Source organism: Pinus tabuliformis, chromosome 5_1 (assembly GCF_031772625.1).
Source record: "Pinus tabuliformis cultivar Carrire ecotype Pingquan chromosome 5_1, CPIR1, whole genome shotgun sequence".
NCBI lineage: Eukaryota > Viridiplantae > Streptophyta > Pinopsida > Pinales > Pinaceae > Pinus > Pinus tabuliformis.
In genome coordinates, this window is record NC_142305.1 from 929,524,117 (window position 1) to 929,548,926 (window position 24,810).

The 24,810-nt window shown below is 40.7% G+C and overlaps 1 protein-coding gene across 1 annotated transcript in view; it reads right to left on the reverse strand.

Annotated features, from left to right (window-relative positions):
- The window catches only part of LOC149167831 (prolyl oligopeptidase family protein), a 247,323-nt gene that overhangs the window by 72,959 nt on the left and 149,554 nt on the right, over positions 1–24,810 (reverse strand). The window contains exons 3-4 of the mRNA XM_089433179.1: positions 13,376–13,405; positions 12,164–13,270 (exon numbers count right to left, since the gene is read on the reverse strand). Of these exons, the coding sequence (XP_089289305.1) occupies positions 12,164–13,270; positions 13,376–13,405 (1,137 nt within the window). The remainder of the gene's footprint in view (positions 1–12,163; positions 13,271–13,375; positions 13,406–24,810) is intronic.

A 24,810-nucleotide genomic window follows, 5' to 3' on the forward strand; every position in this document is an offset into this window, starting at 1 on the left:
CTAAACAATCCTATGCATAAAACATTGGTAAGAAACCGAGTTTGGAAGTCCTTTTATACTTGGTTATTATTCTTCGTTGGGGTGTTGAACATCACTATGGCCATTTGGCTCTCCTCTTAAAGCTAATCTAGGTGTCACATACACTGCTACACTTTGAATTTATTGAGAATGGTTTGGTCCTCCTTTAGCAATAGATTTGTGATAATTCGGAAGTACTGTTTAAAAGTTTAAGGTGAACTCTTATACATAAGTGTGGCCTTTCTCCAGGGAATATTTCAGTCCTCTTAGGGCACAAACAAGTGGCACAAATTGGCACTAAATCATCTGAAGCTTGTTACTCATAAGTTTGGACTATTTAGTGGTGTTACAGTGGCATGGATACTTGGGCCTTGATTTGTCCTATAGTACATTAATTCAATAAGTACAATAGTACATACCTTGCTCTCCTTAAAACAAATCAGAAGCTTGTAATTGTGTCATCATTTAGTGGTGATCTTTTGGATATTTCGATGCCCTAATCTGAAGTATCTGAAACTCGAACAGTCCTTCCTGAGGCTCCATTTCATGACTGAGTTTCAAGGCCCTTCAAAAAGTATGTGAAGACTATACTACTATATCTGTGACTCCTGTGGTGTATCGTTGGAGAAATTTTGGGATGTTTTCACAAGCCCCAACTATGCCCTATCTAGGAAGTGTTATAGGCAGGCCTAATCCATGTGACCAAGAGTAGAAACGAATTCCTCCTGCTCAAATTCATGGTATGGTTCTCAGGGTTACTCGACAAGCATCAATAATTGATATGTGTATGACTTTTACAGACCAGGACTACTGTTAGTCACTGTGTTGGGTGAAAACATTTTCATGGGTCATACACTCTGTTGATTACACTTTATCTATGACAAGTTGTAGGGTATTTGTTAAAATTGGCAACTAGGGACAAACTCCATGTGGGTCATCTTATTTATGGCAGCTGATATTTTTCTTGGATCCCTCTCATTGAGAGGTGTAGGATTGATCTAAAGATCATCTGATTCCGATAAGTATTCATGGAGTTATGAATTTATTTGTGTTATAAGACAATTCGACAAGGTCGTCCAGTGACCAAATAAACCCCACATGTGCTCAACGTTTTTGTATAAAAGGAGATGACTTGAGAGTCATTTCACACACACCTATCTTGATTTCTCTCCACTTGTCTTGGGTTTTTAATGGAAGAGAAATCTAAGAGTGGAAGCCCTAAACGTTGGAGGATTGAGGCTGCCCTAGCTGCAGTCAAGAAGAAGAACGCTGCCCTAATCTAGAGGACGTAGTCAAGTGAGAAGCCCTAATGCTACAAGGAGGACAACCCTAGTATCTACGCAGTCTAGAAGAAGAAATACGTTGCCTAAGCACTAACGCTATCAAGAAGAAGCCCTAGCCTATACGCTGGCCTCTACGCAGCCAAGAAAGAGGCTGCCCTAGACAGCGTGAAGAGCTGTGTGGACAGCGGAGCCTTAGCCGCAGTATGAAGGGTCAAAGGGACAGCGTGGAGGCTGCCCTAGACAGCGTGAAGGGCTGTGGTGACAGCATGGTGAGAAAGAGCAGTTTTGAGGGTAAGTTAAGGGTTGTTCCTAGTGCGTATTGTTGGGCAGATTAGGCCGAGGAACAGCAAGTGTGGAGGCCGAGGAGCAGCGTGGCAGTTCTGGAAGAGAAGCCGAGTTGCTGTAGGTGCAACAGATCTGTTTTAGGGCTTCACAAGTATTGTTTAAGGGCTGGATTGAAGGGCTGTAAGGCCGCAAAGCTTAAGGACAGATTGACGCTGTTTTAGGGCAGTGTGGTGAAGGTTTGGAGGGAGGCTGAAAGCTACAGCAACTGCTGTGTGAGGCCGTAGCCAACAACTAGATAAAGGGCTGTAGGGTGATGCCCTAACCAGTGATGCAGTGCAGTAGTGCAGCGTCATGGACAGCAGTATGGCAAGGCTATTAGACAGCAGCAAAGGTATGCTAAGGCAAAGAGCATGGACAGCATGGCAAGCAAGCAAACATGGAATGGCCATGTCACTAACAGTGGGACAGCATTATGCTAAATAGGACAGCTGGCTACATGGTGCTGCTAACTAGTGCAACAAAGTAAATGGGACAGCAAGGTGACTAGTGCAGCAAAGATGCATGGGACAGCAAGCAAACTTGGAATGAACAGTGGGACAGCTGTATGCCTCATAGGACAGCAGTGACTAGCATGGCACAGCAATGGACAGCAGTGCAGCAGTATGAAGTGTACAGCATGGTCATGAGGTCCAGCATTGTGATGATGGGCGCAGCATGGTGCAGCATGATGACGAGATGCAGCACAATGATAGGTGAAGGAGTCACCTTGGAGAATCAGTTGAAGCAGCTTGTCTTCAACTGATCTCATGTATCATCTTCTTAAGAGATGATCTATGCTCTTATCTAGATAAGTCAAAGTGTTGACTTCTGTTGTAAATGTACTCTCTCTCTCTCTCTCTCTGTGCTGAACTATTGAAGAACATATAAGAAGAATTGATCAAGGGTTTCCCCACATTGGGGTTTGTCCCTGGCTAGCGCCACATCTTGTGTCCTTTTGTCTTGGCTTGTCTTCTGCGATTTATGTTTATGTTCTATCTGTAGTTTAATTTAATGCTGATGTGATTGCTAATCTGGAAAAGATATTGAGCCCACTATGAAAATTGAAATAAATTGCTCTAAGAATAGAACATACCTAAAATTTAACAGTATTCTTGTTTGGCATCTGCAACATTGGTTAATGGTCATTAAAGTTCTGAAGTATTATTCAGTGCATAAGGGTTTCATTTGGTTATTCTACATATGAGCAGACTAATTCCGAGTATTTGATATCTGGTCACAATAAGATTCTTGATCTGGCTCGGACCTCTGGACAAGAGGCTTCATCTACAACAGAAAGAATTAAGGGCATCCAGCAGCCAGTAATATATTTGACATCAGCAGAATTGAAATTGTTCAAATGGCATCTTCAGGTACAACAGTGACAATCTCTACTTTAGCACTCTTGAGGTTTGAATTGACTATCCTGACAGTTCTGTAGATTTTACATCGATAGAATACATCAGCAGTTTGGATTGGATTGTTATGATTGCGTATTTTTGAAGTTGGGTCATCATTGTACACCTGAAGCATACATGCAGCAGTGTGAGGACTGACCTTTGAGTTTGCATGCTATAAGAAGTTCCTTCTATTGTGAACTCCTGCTAGGGTTTGAGAGTTACTACTGCTTGGAGAGATGAGCTCTATCCAGATGTTGAGGGTTTGTCAGTTATGTATGATGATTGAGCAAAGCTTCTGAGACAGGGATTTGCAGAGTTAATTATGCAGGGTCTATTGCTAGGGTGTGTCAACAAAGATACATGTTAGCAGTAGTAAAGCTAGGGTTTGATGAACAGAGGTTTTCAATACCGTTGAGCAGTGAATTGATTTGCTATTGATGTACCTATTGTTGAATTTCTAGTGATGCTAGGACTAGAATAGTTTTTCGCAATTGATAACTACTTCTAATGATACAATTAATTCTTTTACACTTCAATCATCAATGATACATGAAAAAACTCAACTATTCAATTCTTCAATTAGAGCAGTAAATAGAGACCACAGTAAACAATGAATAGTAGACAAGAGACACCAAGAATTAGGCTCACAGCCAGGGCAAAACCGAAAAGGGGAAAACCCAACCAAAATTCTTTCCTTATGAGAGAGATTCTATCCATCAAAAAGATTCCAATAAATCCAAATCTAACCTCAATAGAGTCCCAGTCAAAACCAGTCAACAAGAGATATAAAAGTCAACTTCTGGTCAACTGTAAGAGACTGCACAGTGAGGCCGAATTTCGGCCCTGAGGTCACTGAGATGGAAGGCTAAAATTCGGCTCTGAAGTAGCCATAGAACAGTCAACAAGAAACAGTCCAAACCTTCGGTCAAACCACCAGTCTAGTGATTCGGTCAACGCAGGTCAATATGCCAAATAGATGAGAAAAATCTTAGTCAACAAAAGAAAATATACTCCTGAAATCTTTGGACTTCCCAAATGATCAAAACAGAGGTTTAACATATGCCAATATACCCAAAACAAACTCAATCAATACAGCTTCAAGAGAAAATTCAACGCAACTCAAACTAGTCTTCCTTCCGATCTTCGCACGTGTAATATCTTGCTTCCAATTGCAGATCGAACTTGATGATGAATGGGTGATCAAATGAATGCCAATGATGACCAACATATATGAGTATGACATGGGCTAGTTAGCCCTAAGTGAGGCTGACTTGAAGAGTTTGTGAGGCCGACTTATAGGGTTGACAAAAATAAATTTCCTTCATGGTTTCCAATGACAAACACTGGCCGTTGTTATTCAAATTTTCAACACCTATTGAGCAAAAGCAAATTTGATTAACAAAAGCCAGCATGGGGGATCCAATTTGAGAATTGTGAAACATGGTCCGTTGTGGTGAGTTGAAGGTTGGAGCCTTTAGGGGCAAGTGGCAGTTTTGTTGAGCAGGGTGGTGCAAGGCAAGAGAGTGGAGACTCCTTAAGGTCGAAACCTGAGAACACTTCAGGGCGACATGGTCGTGCTAGGGCAGGTTGGAGCCTGCACATGGCATTGGAGCGTCCTTTCAATCAGAGTTGATAAAACTAGGGCATTGGAGCGTCCTTCCAATTGGAGCTGATAAATCAGGGTGTTGGAGTGTCCTTTCAATCAGAGTTGATAAAACTAGGGAATTGAAGAGAAATATTGATTCAGCCCCCTCTAAGTGTTTCCAACAACTCCCTTACCTTAATGGGCATTCTTATACCTTGGGCTGGTGTTGTGAGTAACATAGATTAGACACTACTAGGACTTATGGTTTAAGGGAGCACTTAATTCATAAAGCCTTGTAAGGGTGATCACCATATGTACTTTTCCCTGACAATATCCCTTCTAATCCTAGTACACCCTTTACCCCACATGTGCCTTGTGTCTCTTATGTATTTTGCACCTCTCTTTGGCTTTGGCTCTGCATCATAATAGTATCACAATTCCCAATGCATTTGCGTCTCCTGATGCATCATGCTACGTCTTTTGCGGAAAAGAGGGTGTCCATTTGATTCTCTATACCAATATGAACCACTTGTCTTTCAAAGCAGTCAAAACACCTTCATAGATCTCTAGTTATAGTAGTGGAGCCGCTTTTGGGGTCATGAGGGCGTTCCATGTGGCATTGCAAGCAACCATATCTAAAGACCAATGATGAGGTGGAAAAAGAAGCAAAGTTAAGCAAGTATCATCTCAATTCTAAATCAGTGCAATGCTCAAGCTAGATGGCACCATTAAAGCACTTTCAAGCACTCATCACAATACATGGGGCATGTCGTCATCTTCTTCTTGGCCATTGGATGGAATAAAGAGCAACGATCAAAGAAAAAGTTGCAATGTTGAAGTCTTATGGTGCAAGTTGAAGCTCCAAAGGGTTAATTATCCAAGTTTCAACTCAAAAACACTCAAATAAATGTGATTCTTATTCAATTCAAGGCAACCGCTAGCTTTCTAAGGGAGGCCAAGCCCTCCAAGATGGAAATTAAGCATTTCCAAGTGAATGTTGAAGGAAGAAAGGAGGAAGCAAGCACCCAAACAGCTAAATCAAGCAAAGTAAAGTCAAATCAAAGGTCAAATCCAAGAATCTTCTCTCAATAAGGTACACATTGAGACATCTGAGGACCAAGGAAGAAGGTCGAGATCTCCTTGACCAAAGTTAAGCCCTTCTCAAGCAAACCTAAGGAGACTTATTGTTAAGATTAGGTATGTTCTATGCTTAGAGCAATTTATTTCAATTTTCATAGTTAGCTCAATATCTTTTCCAGATTCGCAATAACATCAGCATTAAAGTAAACTGCAGATAGAACATAAACATAAATTGCAGAAGACAAGCCAAGACAAGAGGACACAAGATGTGGCGCTAGGCAGGGAGAAACCCCAATGTGGGGAAACCCTTGATCAATTCTTCTTATATGTTCTTCAATAGTTCAGTAGAGAGAGAGAGAGAGAGATAGTACATTTACAACAGAAGTCAACACTTTGACTTATCTAGATAAGAGCATAGATCATCTCTAAGAAGACGATACATGAGATTAGTTGAAGACAAGCTGCTTCAACTAATTCTCCATCGTGTTGCATCTTGTCATCATGCTGCACCATTCACTGATGCACCCATTCACTGAGCTGCTCTTGTCATGGAAATGCAACTAGTCATGGTTGTACCCATCACAGTGCACTATGTTGCACCACTCCCAGTTGTACCCATACATGTTGTACATACTGCCTCCACTATGCTGCAATCATTATAGTTGTACCTACACATGCTGCTGTACATATTGCTTCCACTGCAACATTTGTACTTATACATGCTGTTGTACATACTGCTTCTGTCCCATAATATGTCCAGCATATCATACCCAAACATGGCCTTGTTGTCACCTACAACAATAGCGTCTAGGTGACCTTTCAGGACAACAACCAACTGTAGTATTGATCCTAAACTAGGATCCAACACCCCTGCAAAACACTATTGAACTGATGTTTGCTTCTGCGTTTGTGACAACCCTGGTTAGGGCACTAGCTGCAGCCCTAAACCCTTATGATAGTCCACAAACCAACCCTCAAAGGTTTGCAACATTCCTAGTGAAGCCTCCTCTTTGTCCACGTTGCCTTCTGAGGGGCTAGTCCACCTTAACAACCCTCTACGCAATTCTTTCTGTGTGCTACGGCCTGCGGTCTAGCACTGTCATGAGACAGTGCCTACGCATGCTCAAACACACCTTCTTCTTCAGCGTTTTGTCCCTCTAGCTCTTCAGCCTTCACTACCCAGCAACTTGGCCCTTGAACAACAACTCAGACTTGTCTTGATAGCCCTCAAACAGTCCTCGGACAGTCCGCAAATCAACCCAACAAACTATCCTCTTCTTGATCCTCTCTTACTGCAGCTAGGGCATCTTCATACCACCCTTCTGTAGGGTAGCGTAGGGCTTCCTCTAGCTGCAGATTAGGGCCTTCCCTTTGCTATGGATTAGGGCTCCCATTAGCTGTGGATTAGGGCTCTTCTAGCTGCGGATTAGGGCCTCTTAGATCTATGGCTAGATCTCCTACAAGTCTATGGCTAGGGCTCTCCTAGATGACCCTTCTTTGGGTTGCGTAGAAGGCATCTCCTCTAGACCTCCTCTTCCACCAAAAACCCAAAACAAGTGGAGAGTGAGATCACAAGAGATGGGTGTTAAATGACTTGAAGTCCTCCTTTATTTATACTAAAACGTTGAGCACAAGTGGGGTTTATTTAGTTGTTGGCCGACCTTGATGAATTGTCCCATAACACTAATAAATCCATATCTCCATGAATACTTATCGGAATCGGATGATCTTTAGATCAAGCCTACACCTCTCGATGAGAGGAATCTAAGAAAAATATCAGCTGCCATAAATAAGATGACCCACATGGAGTTTGGCCCTAGTTGCCAATTTTAACACATATGCATTAAGGGGGGCCCCAAGGGCTATTTCAATTAATTTTAAGTCAATTTCAAGTCAAATTTCAAGCATTCTTCACCAAATCAGCTAGTTGTTAGCTTTGAAGAGAGGTCAAGCCCTCATTCGTTGTCCCAAAAGGGTCAAGAAGCAAGACATCACAAGGAAGGGGTCTTCTCCAAGTGAAATGTGAAGTAATTTTCAAAGGAAATTCACTTTGAAAGCCAAATTGATCCAAATTTCAATTAATGAAAGACTAGCCAATGCAAGTCGTCCACCTAAGCCTAGCGACTACTCCTAGCCTAGTTGTTGGAGGGTTAAATCAAGGTCAAATCAAGACGTTGCAACACCAATAAAGTGCTAATTTGATAGGTAACCCAACCATACCTCCACAAGTGGAATATTTTGTCATCTAGGGTCAAAACGACCCCTCTTTGCCACATCGATGTAGCATTTTTGCCTCTATTGGGGTTTACTAAATGTCAATTTGAAAAAATTAAATCTTGACTTAGCCTCCAATTATTTGATGGGAGACCAAGGAGGAAATATTGAAGAGATTTATCTTTAAATATAGGCTTTCTCCTCCTTGGCAAATCATTGCGTCCCTGTTGAGCTATTAAATAAAATGTGAAACTTTTCATGAGACAAAAGGGTTTACGCATGACCTTTTTTTCTCTTGCTTGGTTGATCTAAAATATTCGAAGGAAATTTGTGGAGCATCTCAAAGTTACTACAAGGCTAAGAAAATCGATTCATGAAGGCATGAAAGACAAAGGTCTAGGGTCTATCTCTCACCATTTTCTTAATTTGTACAAAGTATTGTTGTTCTCTTTTGCGATATCTTTAGCACTTCCCTTGAGGGTAAGTAACCTTATCTTGTATAATTGTTGATTTCTTAAGTTGGAGGATTTGTTCCATAGGAAGCCCTCCTAGTAGAATTTTGGTTTCATTTCTTGTCTTGTTTTGATTCTAGGGTTGTATCCTTGGTGTTCCACCTAGTATCAAGAACTCAAAAGCATTGTGATGCCAAATCTAATAGTGGACATAATTCCCCACCCTTGCCTCTTGTGGAAAATGGATCATACCCATATCCCAACAATTTACAATAGAAAAAAATAAAATAAAATATCTTTCAAAATTTATTGTAATTTTTATAAATTTGTATTTATAATTAAATAATAAAAGCCCTCAAAAAATTATGTATTCCAAAATCCAAAAACACACTCATATAAGAAAATACAAAAACATATCTCAGTAGTGAATTTCTTCACCAGCCCTGGTTTAGTTTGCATCAATTGATTATTTTCATTGAATAAATTACCATAAATTTGTATTTAAGAGGCCCTAAAAAGCCCTAAGGCCGTACATCCGCTTTTGTTTTGCCTTATAGTGAGTTGTTCTAACATTATTTGCAAGTGTTTCAAGGCTTATTACAGGTTCTGGAAATTATTTACAGCAATTGGAGACAATTAGAGACAAACACTTGCCTTGGGATACATGAAACTCAAGCATGATCCCCTTGTATCCTTTATAATTGATCTAAGGGCTTTTTCATTTGATTATTCATTGCACTTAGATCATATATTGACTGTCCAAAACAACTTGCAGGTCTAATCATTCATTTGGACTAAGTCAATTTTCAGCCCTCGTGGTTGCGGGTCATTTTCTGAGTAGTTAATGTGCATATTGAATATCTTTTCAACTACTCATCCAAATTTGGTGGTCTTATGCTCATTGGAAAGGATTTTCATAGCACTAACATTTCCAACCAAGTTCTTTGAGTTTCAGGTCCACCGAGAGCTACTTTCAGGCTCTTGAAGTGGATTTTTTTCTTGCTGTCCTGGTGCAATCTTCAGAAATTGCAAGCTTGAAGCCTTGAACAACAAGCTTTTCTCCTTATAGCCACACAAAACAGGTATAACACTTCCAAATCATTTCTTGTTGTGGTATGGAGTCTCAATACTCAATTTGTAGTATTTTCCAAGCTTAATTCATTGATACATTGAGTATTTTTTTTGCTGATCTGCAACATAGTTATGCTCTGACATCTTTTATCAAATTATATTTTGTTATTAAATAAACTCCAACCTCTTCCATATCCGTGTACTTAGGCATTGGTCTACTTATATTTTTGGTTGAGTCTGTGTTTGTAGGGATACCACCCTTGGTGTTTCATAAGAGTTAGCCTAAAGCGAGCGGAATATGCTAAAGTGACCATAGGTGTGTTCCTCATAGTGCTTACCATTTAGCAGGCTTGGTTGAACCTTGCGAACCTTGCTAATTTGAGCAGTAACAGGTGCCAATCACAATGAACAAGTGGCAACAAACCCAAAGGATGGACATGAAATCAAGGGAATGGTGAAAAATGGCAATTATGGAAAAGTTATGGACATGCTAATTCAACCCAAATTTCCCCAAGTAGTACCCCTCCTATAACCCTAAGGCCTCAAAGGAGGTCCCACTAGACTAGGGTCAAAAACTAACCCGCTTGGTAAGGTGAGAGAATAAGTTTATAGTCAAGATCGGTCAATCATCCAAATCACCCCTCAATCCATGTTAGAATGCCCAAAACATTAAGTAAAAGTACATGAGTGCAGAATGGTTGAAGTACCTACCGAAGGGTGACCCACCTTCCTTCAAGAGGAATGCTCGATGGTGAGAGGTGTCCAACTAGTGCAAATGGCAAAGGAATGTGGCATGTCATCATATAATGCACAATGTAGGCATGTTTGTTGGTCTACAATCCAAAGTAGGAAAAAAATTCTTCCATGGGGTTACCCAATTTTGGATAGGTAATAGGAACCATATGTTCACATTGGGTGATCTGCCTAACAAGCAAGATTTGAATTCTTTGTCCAAGTCCAGTCCATCAGTAGAAAGCTCAGTCCCCAAATCTCTGAACCATAAGGATCGTGGGCTTGATAAAATACTCCATGAGATAAATTTTGGATTAGATGCCTCAAAGATAACCCTAGAAACAATGTCTCTCAATGAGGGCTACAGAACCATAGCCTTTGCTAAGCTGAAGCTGGAGAGTTCCATCCATGATGCAAAGATTTCTAGTGAACTGGACCTTCGAGTAGGTGTAAGTAGTTGTGATCTTGATCCCTTCCCCACAGTAGAAATGTAGGTCCAAAAGAAAGTTTTTTGATGCATTGGAGATTATAACCTTGGTTTTACCCAAATTGACCACCAATTATCGAAAATCATAAAAGTTGGCTAGAATGTCAATCTATCTTTATAGGCCCTTGGGAGTAGAGGCTAGCAAGATTAAGATATTGACAAAAGGAGCAAGAAAATCAACACTTGATGTGGAAGGAATCCATCTCCCCCTTAGATGTGTCCCAACTCGTCAATTTAGCTGCCAAAGAGAGTCAAAAAAAGGGGGTACCCTTGCTTTTCCCCAATATACTGAAGATGGAGTCAGAAATGTCATGGGTTGTTTAAGATCATCTGGAGGTGACCCAAAACCGACGCATACAATCACATAATGGCTACTAGGGTGTCTCAGAGATGCAAATGTGAGGAAGCCTCTAGAATATTGTATCTCTCAGGATCATGTCAAATGCTTTCTAAATGTCTACAAAATCAGCAATAGACTTTTGAAGGGTGAAGTTGGGCCTGCTTTATAATTACTCTACCTATGAAGACGAGATCAGTTATCTGATACTCTAAGAGGAAACTGGCCTATCATTTGTCCCTATGGTGTTAACCTTCCAATGTGTTTGAAAGCCATTGATCCAAGACTGTGGCATAAAGCTTGGAGAATGTATGTCCAACCATGATAGTCTGGTAGTTGTTCAGGTCAGATCCGCTTCCCATTTTGTGGATAATGTGAATGACGTTTTGAGTCCAAGAGTGGGGGAGCTTGGAACAGACTGGTTAAATAAATCAGCAATGTGAGTCAAGAGATCAAATGCCATGCTTGAGGAATTCAGCCTAGAGGCCTTCCTCGTCTCTTGTGCCTGATGGTACACACAGTGGTGGTTGCTCTCCCAATGTCTCTCTCAAAGAAAAGGTGACATGAATGAGGTGGGAGGGGATACAGGTGGGGAGTTGTCTTATAATGGCATAAAGAGAAAAAATCCAAGTACAAGAGAGCCCAGTAGTTATGGTGCCCATTGGCAAACAACTTTCATAAACAATGTGTAAATCACTTAAGTGAGTATTACAAATGATGAGTTGGTGCATATATACACAACTCAAGGTGTGGAGCGCTTTCCGCAAGGGGGTTATGAACCTATGTTGACTAGATCAGCCATAGCCTAAAACTAGAAATAAATTCAACAGAAATGAAAGTGCAGAGTGCAGGAATAAAAGAGATATACATGAGAAAGGATGAGCTGAAAAGGTAAACCCTGGAAAGAGAGGAGACACTACACAATATCAGAGGTAGAAATACAAGAAGAGTATAGTATATACTATATAGATGTCCCTAAATCAATGGAGTAGTTACAAAGCATTAAAAAGCTATACAACAAAATAAAAAGCAAATTTGCACAAACAAAGGACAGCAACAAAAGAAAAGAAAATATCCACCAACAAAGGACAGTAAATCAAAATACCTATAACAATTCCTTTTTCTTTGTAGCAAATTCAATATAACCTTTTCATTGAAAAATAGCAGGTCTATAGTTACGAACCCTCCAAACCAAAATGCCTTTGCTGCGTAGATATTGTGCTCTCATGTCAACTGTGTTCATCCATGAGTTGCAAACAGTCTGAACATGAGGACCACCATATACATTGACCAAAGTCCTGTAAGGAGGTGGGCCATATATTTCGATGGCTGGTCTATATATAGCTCCATATAAAGAAGTACCATCACTTGCTGATATCTGAACTATCTCTGGAGCTGAAAGTCGTAACCTTTGTATGCGAGGTGTTGGAAATGGCAGCTCATATAAAGTCATCAACAACCTACCTTCTTCTAATGAACAAAGCAAGACCCTTGGTAAAGAGTTCAGGGAATCATGAATATCTACAAATCTTTGCATCTGATGATCCAAGACCACTGAATGCCTTCCTTCTCCTTGAGTCAACCTTTTAGGCTTTTGAAGTGGAGCATTGAAATCAGGAAAAAGTTTTGTACTATATAAATGGGCCTCTAATGGACTATCCAGTGTTCCAATAAAATAGACAATACCAGCATTCTCATCTACACCAGCAATGTGTTCAACCATCCAGTCCCCCTGGGTAATAGGGCCCAAGCAATGACCACGACCATCATAAAGATACAAATGTCTGAATCCAGATATCTCGCTGGCCCATATAAAGCCTCCCACAAAACAATCCATCCCTTTATGCAAGGGAGTAAAGCAGTCATGCAAATTCACCCAGATGTCGTTCTCTTCTATTAAAAGAATCTCCCGCACCCCAGTTTTCACATCAAATTTAAGAAGCTTCAATTTGGTATGTTCCCTATTCAAAACTTGTGCAGCCAGAACATTATCATTCATCCATGTAACCCGAGCCAAGTATTCTTCGTCTGTGTGATCTTCAGTTGGTCCACATGACAAATCCATCCAAGTTACGTCACCACCAGTTGCTGGAACAACACCAAGCAGAACTTTCACATTCGCATGACCAGCAAAGGGATAAGCATGGTCTTCCTGTGCCTCCTGGCCCACAGTGACTTTACCTTGATGCATGATCCTATAAAGGGGTACTTTTGAAGCATCAACCTGTGTGAATGCAATATGCTTACTATCTGGTGACCACCAGAAGCCATGTCTTCTATCCATTTCTTCCTGTAGTAAATGCAAGCAAGAATATAGAATTATCCCATTACAAGTGACAAGCCATTAAAGTTATCAAAATAAAAAGGATATCAAATCAACAGTAGAACAACACACCTGTGCAATATATTCAGCAAGGCCATGTGTCTGCAACACATCAAGCAAGTCAAAATAGGCATTAACAAATATTAAGATAAAGCTTTCTTGGTATATACCTCAAGAGAATTTAAGGATTAACGATTCTAGTATAGCTTTTCTTATTTTTCTTGTTTCCAAATTACTATCTTTTAAAAATTATTTTCATTTTAGTTTGTATAAGTAAGCTTCGGAGATAGAAGAAAAAGTTATATCAAAACCTCCATTTATTTCTAAAAATTTGATTTGTGGTGAAAAATTTCTAAGCAGTCTACTAAAATTTAAACTATCAATTCCAAAAACAGAACCAACCGTGGACACTTGCATATTTCCTATATGGCAAAGATTATTGCAACCTCCACATAAAAGTGCCATCTTTCCCCTAGGTCATTTTCAAAGATACCATGTAATGATCATATTTTCAAGAAAGATAAATTTATTCAAACAACATTAGAGATTTTCAAATATTCAGTGTTCTTTAAATTAATGATGCAAATATCATTTTGTGGAGTATATTGCTCAGGGTTCAGAAAGAAACTTATTGGAAATATTAGGCAAATATCAACATTTCCTTCACTAGGAAAGAGGACAGCTGTCCAAATATGTAAAGGATAGTTGTATGCATGTTAGGATGTCAGAGAGGAGAAAAGAAAGTGAACTCAGGGGAAGCTTTAAGATCAGAAGCAGTACAAGTTTAGGGGAAGAAAAGTGCACTACAAGAACGATGAAATAGAAAGTTTGCATGTCTCACAAGTTATTTTGTCTTCCTTCATTTGGTATTAATTGGTTTAAGTAGCAGCAAATATTATGTTCAGCAGCAATTAAAATGAGCAGCCTACTATCTCCAATCAAGGGGAGGAACTAAAGCCCTTTGCTGTTGATGTCAAAGGGGGAGAATGATAGACATTGGCACATCAAAGCTAAGGGAAGAATGAGTAGACATTGGCAATTCAAAGCAAAAGGAAGAATGAGCAGACAATAGAACATTAGAGTTCTCAAAATTAGTGGGAGTTTCAGCAACCTAACAGAGGGAGTCAAGGCTCCCAAAGCCATCACTGATCAACAATGTCTCGTAGTGTTGCCATCAATGACAAAGGGGTAGATTGTTGGCAGCTTGCTGTCATTGATGTCAAAGTTCAATCATTGATGTCACGTGATGTCAAGTTCAGGGGAAGTCTATTGAGTTTATTAGCAGTGTGCTACACTTATGATGTCATTGATGTTTTGGTTGCTCATTGAGTGTTGGTAATCTAGTTTGTTTGTCGAATGTTGGATATGTAGCCCGGTAGCCTATCTTTGAAGGAATTTTGTCTATAGGTACTTTGTTCAAAAGAACATGAGAAGTGCTCCGTTAGATATCCCTCTAAAAGAGCTTTCCATTGATATATGGCGTTAGGTCAAATTCCTAAGGAATGAGGAGAAAAATCCTTTTGAAGTGAAGGCAATATTAGCAAGCAAAGATGGCTTCAATGCATCTAGTGATCCGAGGTCCAAGACAGGCAAGGTGCTTTGATTCAAGTGATAGGCAGAATGAGCTGATTAGCCACGTCAATCCTGGCTTTGACATAATCTGGTCTCTTCGAGGTCATCCGGGCATTTGGGCCTCCTTAGATCAACAAGGCAATGCTTAAGAAAGTTTCCTGATCCCAAATTTCCCTGCTCCAGATAGAAGGTAGACCCCAGTACGACGTGGTAGCACGTGGTGCCAGATTACAGAGACAGATGGCAAGTTGATGATGTGGCACCCTGAAGTGAGGACACGTGGCACTATGAGGACATGGAAAAGATAAGTGGAAGCATGATGATGTGGTAGTGGGCACTCTATGCTCATGACACGTGGCAGGTGGATTTGGCATTTTTGGGTGGCAAGTGGCCCTTTTTTTAGAGACATGTGGCAATAAGGTTGCATGACAAGTGACAGTGACGTGGCATGACAGATGGCAAAGAGATGATGTGGCATTCCTCGAGAATCACGTTAGGAAGCTAGTTTGGCAAGGCTTTAGTGTTATGGAATTTTAGTATTTTTCTGTATTTTGGAGTCCAGAGGAAAAGAACATTCGAGCATCAGGGGGTTGCGTGGTGCAAGTGGTTGACAAGAAAATTAAGGACTAGATCCAAGACCCAGCACAAGCATTATCCAGCCATCCGGCCTCGTGATGATGTAATCTAATATGAGGGGACGTAAGGATTGGATCCCTCGGATCGAGGACTTAGAGCAAGGGCGTTATCTGGCCATCCAGTCAAGCGGTTGTGTAGTGTTGTTGCAATGAGGAGTGGGGACCGAATCCTAGATCCTTCAATTCATCCGATTGCATGGACATTCAGACTCAGAACAGATCTAGGAGCATGCTCCCCAGTGCAAAGTTGAAAAGATCGAATAGTCGAATTGTGGAGTTTTTTCATTATAACAAGAAAAGCCAAATTGCACGGGTCTAAGGCTAAGCACCTATGGAGCTTAAGTCCTTAGTTTTGGCTCTCGGTCATATGCATCAGAGAGCTAAAAAATAAAGGGATACGGTTGGATAAAAATTGGTGTTCAAGCACCAAAATTCTGAGGTTTGAAATTTGGTGTTTCTAAGACGCCCAAATGGAAAAATTCCTACAAATTGCAAAAGGGTAAAAGTTTAACAGAGGACAAATTGAAGAATGAATGGGATAACTATGAGAGATTGAAATAATTAAATGACATGAATTTGAAGTGTCTCATATTCTCATTGTCAAGGTGAAAAGATTGATGCAATTAGGCAAAAATTTCCATGGGTAAATTCCATGGATCACCACCCATGGTAAAGTACATTGCAAGCTATAAATACAGAGTTAAAATTTGAAGCGTAAATGTTTTTACCCATGAAAAGGGTGTAAGACGAAGCTACCACAGGTAAGAGAGAGAAATGTAGATTTGAGTGCTATGATCAGATATGAGGCAAAGAAGAAGAGTTGTAGAGTAAAACAAATTTGAAAGCTGTGATCAAATTTGGACTAGAAGAAGAGATGCAAAGCTGAGACAAAGTATGCAAATGTGCCAGAATTGGAATATGAAAAGTTGGCAATTTAAGTATGTCTGAGATGCAATTGAATATCTAGTTGAGTAAGAGTTGAAACAAAGATCAAATAAGTCTAAATGATTAAAGTGAAAGAAAGCATGTGGGTCTGAGTTTGAAAATGGATGAAAGAGGGACCTTCTAGGCAGAACAAGTTGGTGCCTACACATCAGGGGATAGGAGTCTCCTTCGAGTTGATGCTAGTAAAGATCAAGGGGTTGGTGCCTCCTTAAGGTTGGTGTCTGTAAATTTCAAGGGATGGGTGTCTCCTAGTTGGTGACAATAAAGTTGATGTAACAGTAAGTTGGAGCCTATGGCAATATTTTGACATAAGTTTTGTGGCTTTCTCCCTTCATGGGTTTCCACGTACATTTGGTGTTCCTATTTGTAGCTTATATGATTGTTTGTTAAATTGTTTTAAAATGTTGCATATTGTCGATAATTGTTAAAATCTGCCATTATACTGATTCACCCCCCTCTCAGTATAATCATAATTCTAATAGAATATTCATCAAGATAATTGTTTTCATCATCTGCAGGAATCCATAATGTTTCTTCAATCTCTTCCAATGTTGCACGAAATGCCCCCACCCCAAGGATCCAAACCAGGAATCGCGCCTCGTACGTATCCTTGAGGGACCTACGGTTCGAAAATCTGGAACTACAGATCGGGCCAGCAAAGACAGTTCCTGGAAATTCAGAACCATGTCGGCCCAATCTATGGTTCCAAATTTCCGCACCACGGGTCAGGCACAGAGCCATATGGATCCCGAGCGGATCTAAATGGAGACGGGTGGTTCCACAAGGTTCTAACTTTTTTTTTTTTTTTTTGACTCACTCCCAAGGTGCTCCCTTGATGCTCCTTAGATGCTTCCTACATTCTCCTTTATCTTTCATTTTCATCTTTTTACTTAAATTTTTAACATTACCATGAAAGGACTTAGGATGTTTAAGAGTGGTTCCAGCCTCAAAGGACTTCATATGAAGAAAATAGAATTTCATATCCTATTCAAAATTCAATAGACTTAATAGTTTTCAGGAATTCAGAATCAATGGGATTGTGGCATTTCATTAGATTATATCATGTAAGAGGGTATGTTATTGGCATTTAATCAAGAGCACCAAGCCCTATATGTATCCTCGTGTTGGTGGTGTTAATTGTTGAACTCCTTTGTCATGCCCTTAGCAAAAAATTACCTTTCAATCAAGTCAAAATCATCGATCAAGCATGTTAAGCTTTTTCTACCATATTTTAAGGCTTGGATTAGGTAGTTTGATCAAAATTGGGCAATGTTGACTAATATCCCTTGTCAATCCAGGTAGAAGCAAAGGCTAAACAAGAGGAGAAGAATCTAGATTCTAGATGGTTGAAGCATATAGATGGTTGATGCTCGAATAATTAATCATTAATGTACAATGGATGCCATATCTATCTTGATTTATGTACAAATATGCATGTTTCAATATCTTCTACAACTAATTTGGTATTTTGGATGTTTTTTTAATATAAATGCAATATATATATATATATATATAGTAGATGCTTCCTAGATTTTTTGGAAATGATGCTATTAGGTCCCTATAATACTAGTGATTCCCCCATTACTATTGTCATTGTAGACCTTATTGTTATTGTTGTACCCCTATTGTCCCCATATTGTTATTATTGTGCCCCATAGAAGCCCACTATTGTTATTGTTGTGCTCTTATATTATTATTGTTATGTCGGCTTTGAATCATCCAAGAATTGTTCATTAGTGTAATGTAAGGAGTTTGCCTCCTCGAAGAGGCTAATTTTGAAGGCGTTGATCTCTCTTTTCTTCTATTTTGTGAATTGGTTGCATAACATTTGGTATCAGAGGTTTGGATTCTACGGTTTCACTGCTCCAAACAGGTCATCGTGGCATTTTCACTATAACCTTGTTTCTACGACGTTTCAGAAGCTAAAAAAAAACCCATTTGCGTTGAAATCTCGTTGTACCTCGAGTCCGAATTTCAGATCTTGTCTTGCTATATTTTCGGAGATATGATCCAAAGAAGTTAGGGTTTTTGCAGGCCCCCGAATTATATCCCAAATAGGTAACCTGGGGAAAATCGTCATAACTTTCTCTCTAAGCATCAGATTGAAATTTCATAAATAATTACAGAAAGAGAACGACCTGTAGTTTTATGTGTATCGATTTCAAGTCCTAAGGTCGAAACAATGACACATGGCACTTCGTACAAGTTCGCTCTACTGAAGTAGTCTATAATCAGGTCATCGTGGGAGATTTGGCATAACTCTTCCTTGGAGAATCCAATCTTGATCAGACTTGCGAGGTTGGAAAGAGGACTCAGAGGGCTACCACAGGACGCAATTTCAAACCTTGGAGATCCGAAATTATAGAGATACAACAGATTCAATATCGAGCTCCTACAAAGTGAAAAAATGTGTGTAGTTTTTTTTAAATTTTGCATAAGTTTGGTCTAAAAAAATTAGTTTGGAGGAATTGAAAGGGCATAGTGAAGCATTATTATCATTAACTGATGCCCCGAAGAAAGAAAATGGAAACACCTAGTAAGCAACCTGAAAGCTCTAGCATGACTCGTGAAGAAGAGGAAGAAATGCAACATGATATATCAAATTTACAAGACCAAGTGCAACAAAATTCTGTTAATTTATGGTATGTTCTATGCTTATAACAGTTTACTTATCTTTCTTATTATTATCCACAGATTAGCAATCACATGTACATAAAGTAAAGTGCGGATAGAACGTTAAACGATCAACAGAAAACAAGCCAAGACAAGAGACACAAGATGTGGCAGTTAGCCAGGGACAAACACCAATGTGGGGAAACCCTTTGATCAAATCTTCCTTTATCTTCAATAATTTAGTAGAGAGAAATAGTACATAAATCCAATTTACATCAGTAGCAACAACCCTAGATCAACGAAACTAAGGCAAACAATATCTTGCAAACCGACCGTCGAATCGGCTTGATTCCACCACCAAAAAATGCGGCCTTCAGAGGAGATCCATATGGACCTGCAGCGCAGTTCTGAGGAGGGAGTCTTCTGGTCAACACTGGTCAAACTTTGGTTCTACAATTGCTGCCCTAAATTCTGCGTCCTTCCTTCCACATGTGTGTGAGAGAGTCTCTTTTCTGTGCAGTAGAGAAGAGCCTCTTTTCTGCGCAGGAGAGAGAGAGATGTGATGAAATGAATGAGTGCAAATGAGGAAAAGTCCTCCTGTATTTATACATAACTGTTGATGTTTGAATAGATGCGACTGTTGGGCTTCTGAGCCTACATGAGTTGTAGGTCGGCTTGATAATTATTCCATAATCAAAATAAATTCATATATCCATAAATACTTATCGGAATCAGATGATCTTTAGATCAATCCTACACCTCTCGATGAGAGGAATCTAATAAAAATATTATCAGCCATGAATAAGATGACCTACATGGAGTTTGGCCCTAGTTTCCAATTTTAACACTCCCTCTCAACTAGGGAGAACTCCATCTGCAATATGTCTGTCGGTCGCTACTATTCATCCATCAAATGCACTACCCTATACAGCTTGACCCCTGCTCTGCTCTGCTTTATCCTGCCTGCTTTGCTATGTTCTGCCTGCTCTGTTCTGCCCTGTTCTAATCTGCTCTGCTCTGCTTTGTCCAAATTATGAAGAGGAAGAAATGATCAAGGATGTATCATACTGACTCAAAGTCAATCTCAGAGTATGTACCACTGGTCCGAGACCAGTCTCAACTGACCCGAAGTCAGCGTCATAGTGGGTACAACTCCTACCACTGGTCCCAGATCAGTATCATCCTCCACTGACTCAAAGTCAGTCTCAAATTGTGTACCACTGGTCCCAAACCAGTCTCAACCGACCCGAAGTCAGTGTCATAGTATGTACCACTCCTACCACTGGTCCTAGACCAGTCCTTCACTGACCCGAAGTTAGCCTCAGAGTATGTACCACTGGTCCCAGACCAGTCACAACCAACCTGAAGTCAACGTCAGCACAACTCCCACCACTGGTCCCAGACCAGTCCTTCACTGACCCGAAGTCAGTCTCAGAGTATGTACAACTGGTCCTAAACCAGTCTCAACCGACCCGAAGTCAGTCTCAGAGTATGTACCACTGGTCCCAGACCAGTCTCAGCTAACCTGAAGTCAGCGTCATAGTGGGTACAACTCCTACCACTGGTCCCATACCAGTATCATTGATCCCAGATCAATGAAAGTCATCCTAGCATAGGGAGTACGGTAGATACAACGATGCGTCCATCGGTACTACTATGGTCCCTATCCTCATTTCCCTGCTCATTGATCAGATGAGAGGTACTTCCCATGAGTCCCAGACTGCATGGGTAGGATGCCTTGACAGGAGAACTTAATCAATCTTGTCCTCACAGGAGAACTAATCATCCTGCTACATAAACGCCATGGAGAACACATCATCCAGACCTCACAGGAGAACTAATCATCCTGCTACATAGTTGTCATGGAGAACACATCATCCAGACCTCACAGGAGAACCAATCATCCTGCTACATAGTCGCCACGGGGTGTACATGTATACCACCAGGGGATGGTGAATCACCCTGTGGTCATATGTCGCTCCAAGAAGTACCCCGCACCCCCCGGAGCTCCCAGAGCTCAATACATCATACAGGACCCTCATCGAAGGGTCTTTGAACAACACCAAGTTGTTCTCGGAAACTCAGGAATTTGACTTTCCCTAGGGGCTTTGTTAGAATGTCGACGACCTGTTCATCTGTACCGATATGTTGGAGCCTTATAGCTCCCCGTTGCACCATATCTCGAATATAGTGGTACCTGATATCGATATGCTGAGAGCGATCATGAAATACGAGATTCTCTGACAAACGAATCCCACTCTGGTTGTCACATAGGATCACGGTGGGATCCAAAGTAAATCCAAACAGCTCACTGAAGAGCTTTCGCAACCAGACTGCCTCACAGGAGGCCATGCTAGCAGCAATATACTCTACTTCGGCGGTGCTCAAAGCCACCGACTTCTGCTTCCTGCTCATCCAGGATATCGAAGCAGATTCCAAGGAGAAACAGCACCCGGAAGTGCTCTTACAGTCCTCCACATTGCCTGCCCAATCAGCATTTGTGTATCCAAGTAGTCTCACATCTCCAACAGCGTATCTTAACCCATAAGTAATTGTGCCACGAAGATATCTTAACAGATTCTTGGCAACAATCCAATGTATGTGGTGAGGTTCAACCATATGTTGACTCAACGTGTTGACTGCAAAGCATATATCTGGACGGGAGTTCACTAAGAACATTAATGTTCCGACGAGTTGCCGATACTCAGTAGAATTTCGTAAAACAGGTCCAGCAGCACTAATGCTTAACTTCTTGAAGTCAAGCTCTATCGGGGTAGCTACAGGCTTGCAATCTACCATACCAAATCTTTCCAATATCCTCACCACATATTTTCCTTCAGATACGAAAATTTCCCCTGGCTTCTGCCAGCCTTCAAGTCCTAGGAAATAGTGCATCAGTCCTAGATCCTTCATTTCAAATTCAGAAGCCAACTCCCTCTTACATTTGTGAATGAGAGGGTCTGTGCTTGTTAGGAAGAGGTCATCCACATACAGCACCAATATGAGAGGTTTGTCATCTTCAACCTTAAAGTAAAGGTTAGGATCGGCTTCACTCCTAGTGAATCCTAGCTTCATCAAGTAGCTATCAATCCTCTCATACCATGCTCGGGGTGCTTGCCTCAGCCCATAGAGAGCTTTTTTCAACTTGCATACATGAGATTTTCGATCATAAATCTCAAATCCTTCGGGTTGCTCCACATAGACCTCTTCTTTGATCGAACCATGCAAGAATGCGGTCTTGACATCCATCTGATGTAGGTTCCATCCTTGTGAATCCGCAAGGGCTATGACCGAGCGGATGGTCGTATATCTGGCAATAGGTGCAAATATCTCATCATAGTCTATACCTTCCTTTTGGGAGAAACCACGAGCAACAAAACGAGCCAACGAGCCTTCTACTTTTTCGTATTTCCATCTGTTGCATGCTTTCTTGTAAAGCCATTTAGAAGTGACAATTGTCTTGTCATGGGGTCTGGGAACTACTTCCCAGACATCATTCTTCATAATAGACTCATATTATTCAGTCATAGCATCCTTCCATACTTGATGCTTGACGGCATCTGAGAATGTTGAAGGCTCATTTTGTATGATCTTACTCATGATGGTCAGGTATCCCTAATACCTGTTAGGTTTCTTACTTTCACGGAAGGTTCCTCGAGGTGCAGCATGTCCTTCAACATCATCAAGTAGCCCCCTAAGCCAAGAGGGCCTCTTCCTAGAAGAGGAAGGCTCAGATGGATAAATAGGATCCATGGGTTCCTCTACATCAGGCATTGTTACATCATTTGCCCATAGAAACTTTGGAAGTCTTTGATCATGGAGCATGGCACGGACAGCTTCCACAATCGTATGGTTCTTCCTTTTCGCCACACCATTCTGCTCAGGAGTATATGGTGTAGTAGTCTCCCTCCTAATGCCAGCCTCAGATATGCCTGAGCGAACCAACTGTAATATATCGGAGGTCTTGCTTTGGCTTGAGGGGAATGGTCCCCTTTTGAGCTTTCCTTCGGCACATCCCGGACATACACCTTCTTTCGGAATTCGGGCATCCCTGTCATCATTTGTCTTACATCGGGTAGAGCTTTATAATGAAGGTGGGCAAACCTTTGATGCCAAAGTTCAGACTGAAGAGATGTGTCATAAGACATGACACTCAGCGGACTTCCACCGACCTGATATAATGAATCAACACGAAACCCAAGAGTAAAGGCATCTTTAACATTATTTTTCCATATATGTACCTTGCCATCGCTGAAGGTTACCTTGTAGCCTTTGTCTTCCATTGCCGAGATGGACACCAGGTTCTTTTTGAGGTCAGGTACATATAATACATCCTCTAAGTGGATCGTATTACCTTGATTCAATTTGAGAGAGACATTGCCTACACCTTTCACGGGATATTTCATATTATTTCCAACGACAATTTCTAGGTTAGTTCCTTTCTCTATCAGATTATGGAGAACTTCTTTGTAACCAGTGAAGTGCCTTGAGGCACCACTATCAATGAGCCAAATTCCCATTGAGTCCGAAGGAGCAGAGGTAGATAGAGCAGCAAGTAGACAATATTCATCCTACTTATTTTCAACAATGTTGGATTCATGCCTGGAATTTCTAGCCTTCTTGAATGATTGTCCTCTTCCTTGGCTTCCAGCGCTCCTTTTACCTCTGCTATTAGATTTGTCATTCCTTTGATAGTCATGAGAGGGATTTTGATCATCATCTCGGTGTAAGTCCTTTCTATCAGGGCACTCCCTCGCATAGTGACCTGCTTTATCGCAAATGTAACATTGTCCTTTTCTTCCACCCTTAGGTCCAACCTTTCTTTTTGATTTAGTCCCGGAATTATTTCTATTCTTAGCATGAGAAGAAAAGGCAGCAGGAAGACCTTTAGGTATGGGCATTTCTTGCTCTTCTACCCTTGTTTCTTCTTGAATGCATCTAGCCATTAATTCCTCGAAACCAGAAATTACATTATTGTTCAGAAGAGTAGTCCTAAACACGTACCATTCGGATGGTAATCCTCCAAGAGTCGTGAGTGTCATTTCCCTATCAGTAATGGTCTCCCCAATAGATAGGAGATCGTTCCTGATTTCGGTGATCCTTAAGAAGTATGATTGCATACTCTCATCTTTACCCTTCTTAATTTCCTTCAACTTATTTCCAAGAAACAAAACTTGATTTGCATCATTAACTTAAATAAATTTACCAGTCTATCGTAGATTTCCTTGGAGGTATTCAGGTCGGAGATGTAGGCCACCAAGCGCTTGTCAATAGAGTCCCAGATGATCTTCTTTGCTTTGACTTCTCCAGTTTTTCATTTGTTCCTGACAGTAGCACATGCATTTGATGGAGGCTCAAAAATATTGCCTCTCACATGGTCCAACACTCCTTGATCTTCTAGGGTTAGATCAATAGACATCTTCCATCCGTAATAATCAACTTTCTCACGGAGCTTGTCCTCGGCAGGAAAGAATGATGAGGACCCCATAATTCTTTTAGGATAGCCTTGCCAATCTTCTCTTCGGTGATTGCTCTTGCTCTTGTTCAGGCTTTGTCTTCACCTCAGCTCTGATACCATGTTAAGTTATGGTATGTTCTATGCTTATAACAGTTTACTTATCTTTCTTATTATTATCCACATATTAGCAATCACATGTACATAAAGTAAAGTGCAGATAGAACATTAAACGATCGACAGAAAACAAACCAAAACAAGAGACACAAAATGTAGCGGCTAGCCAG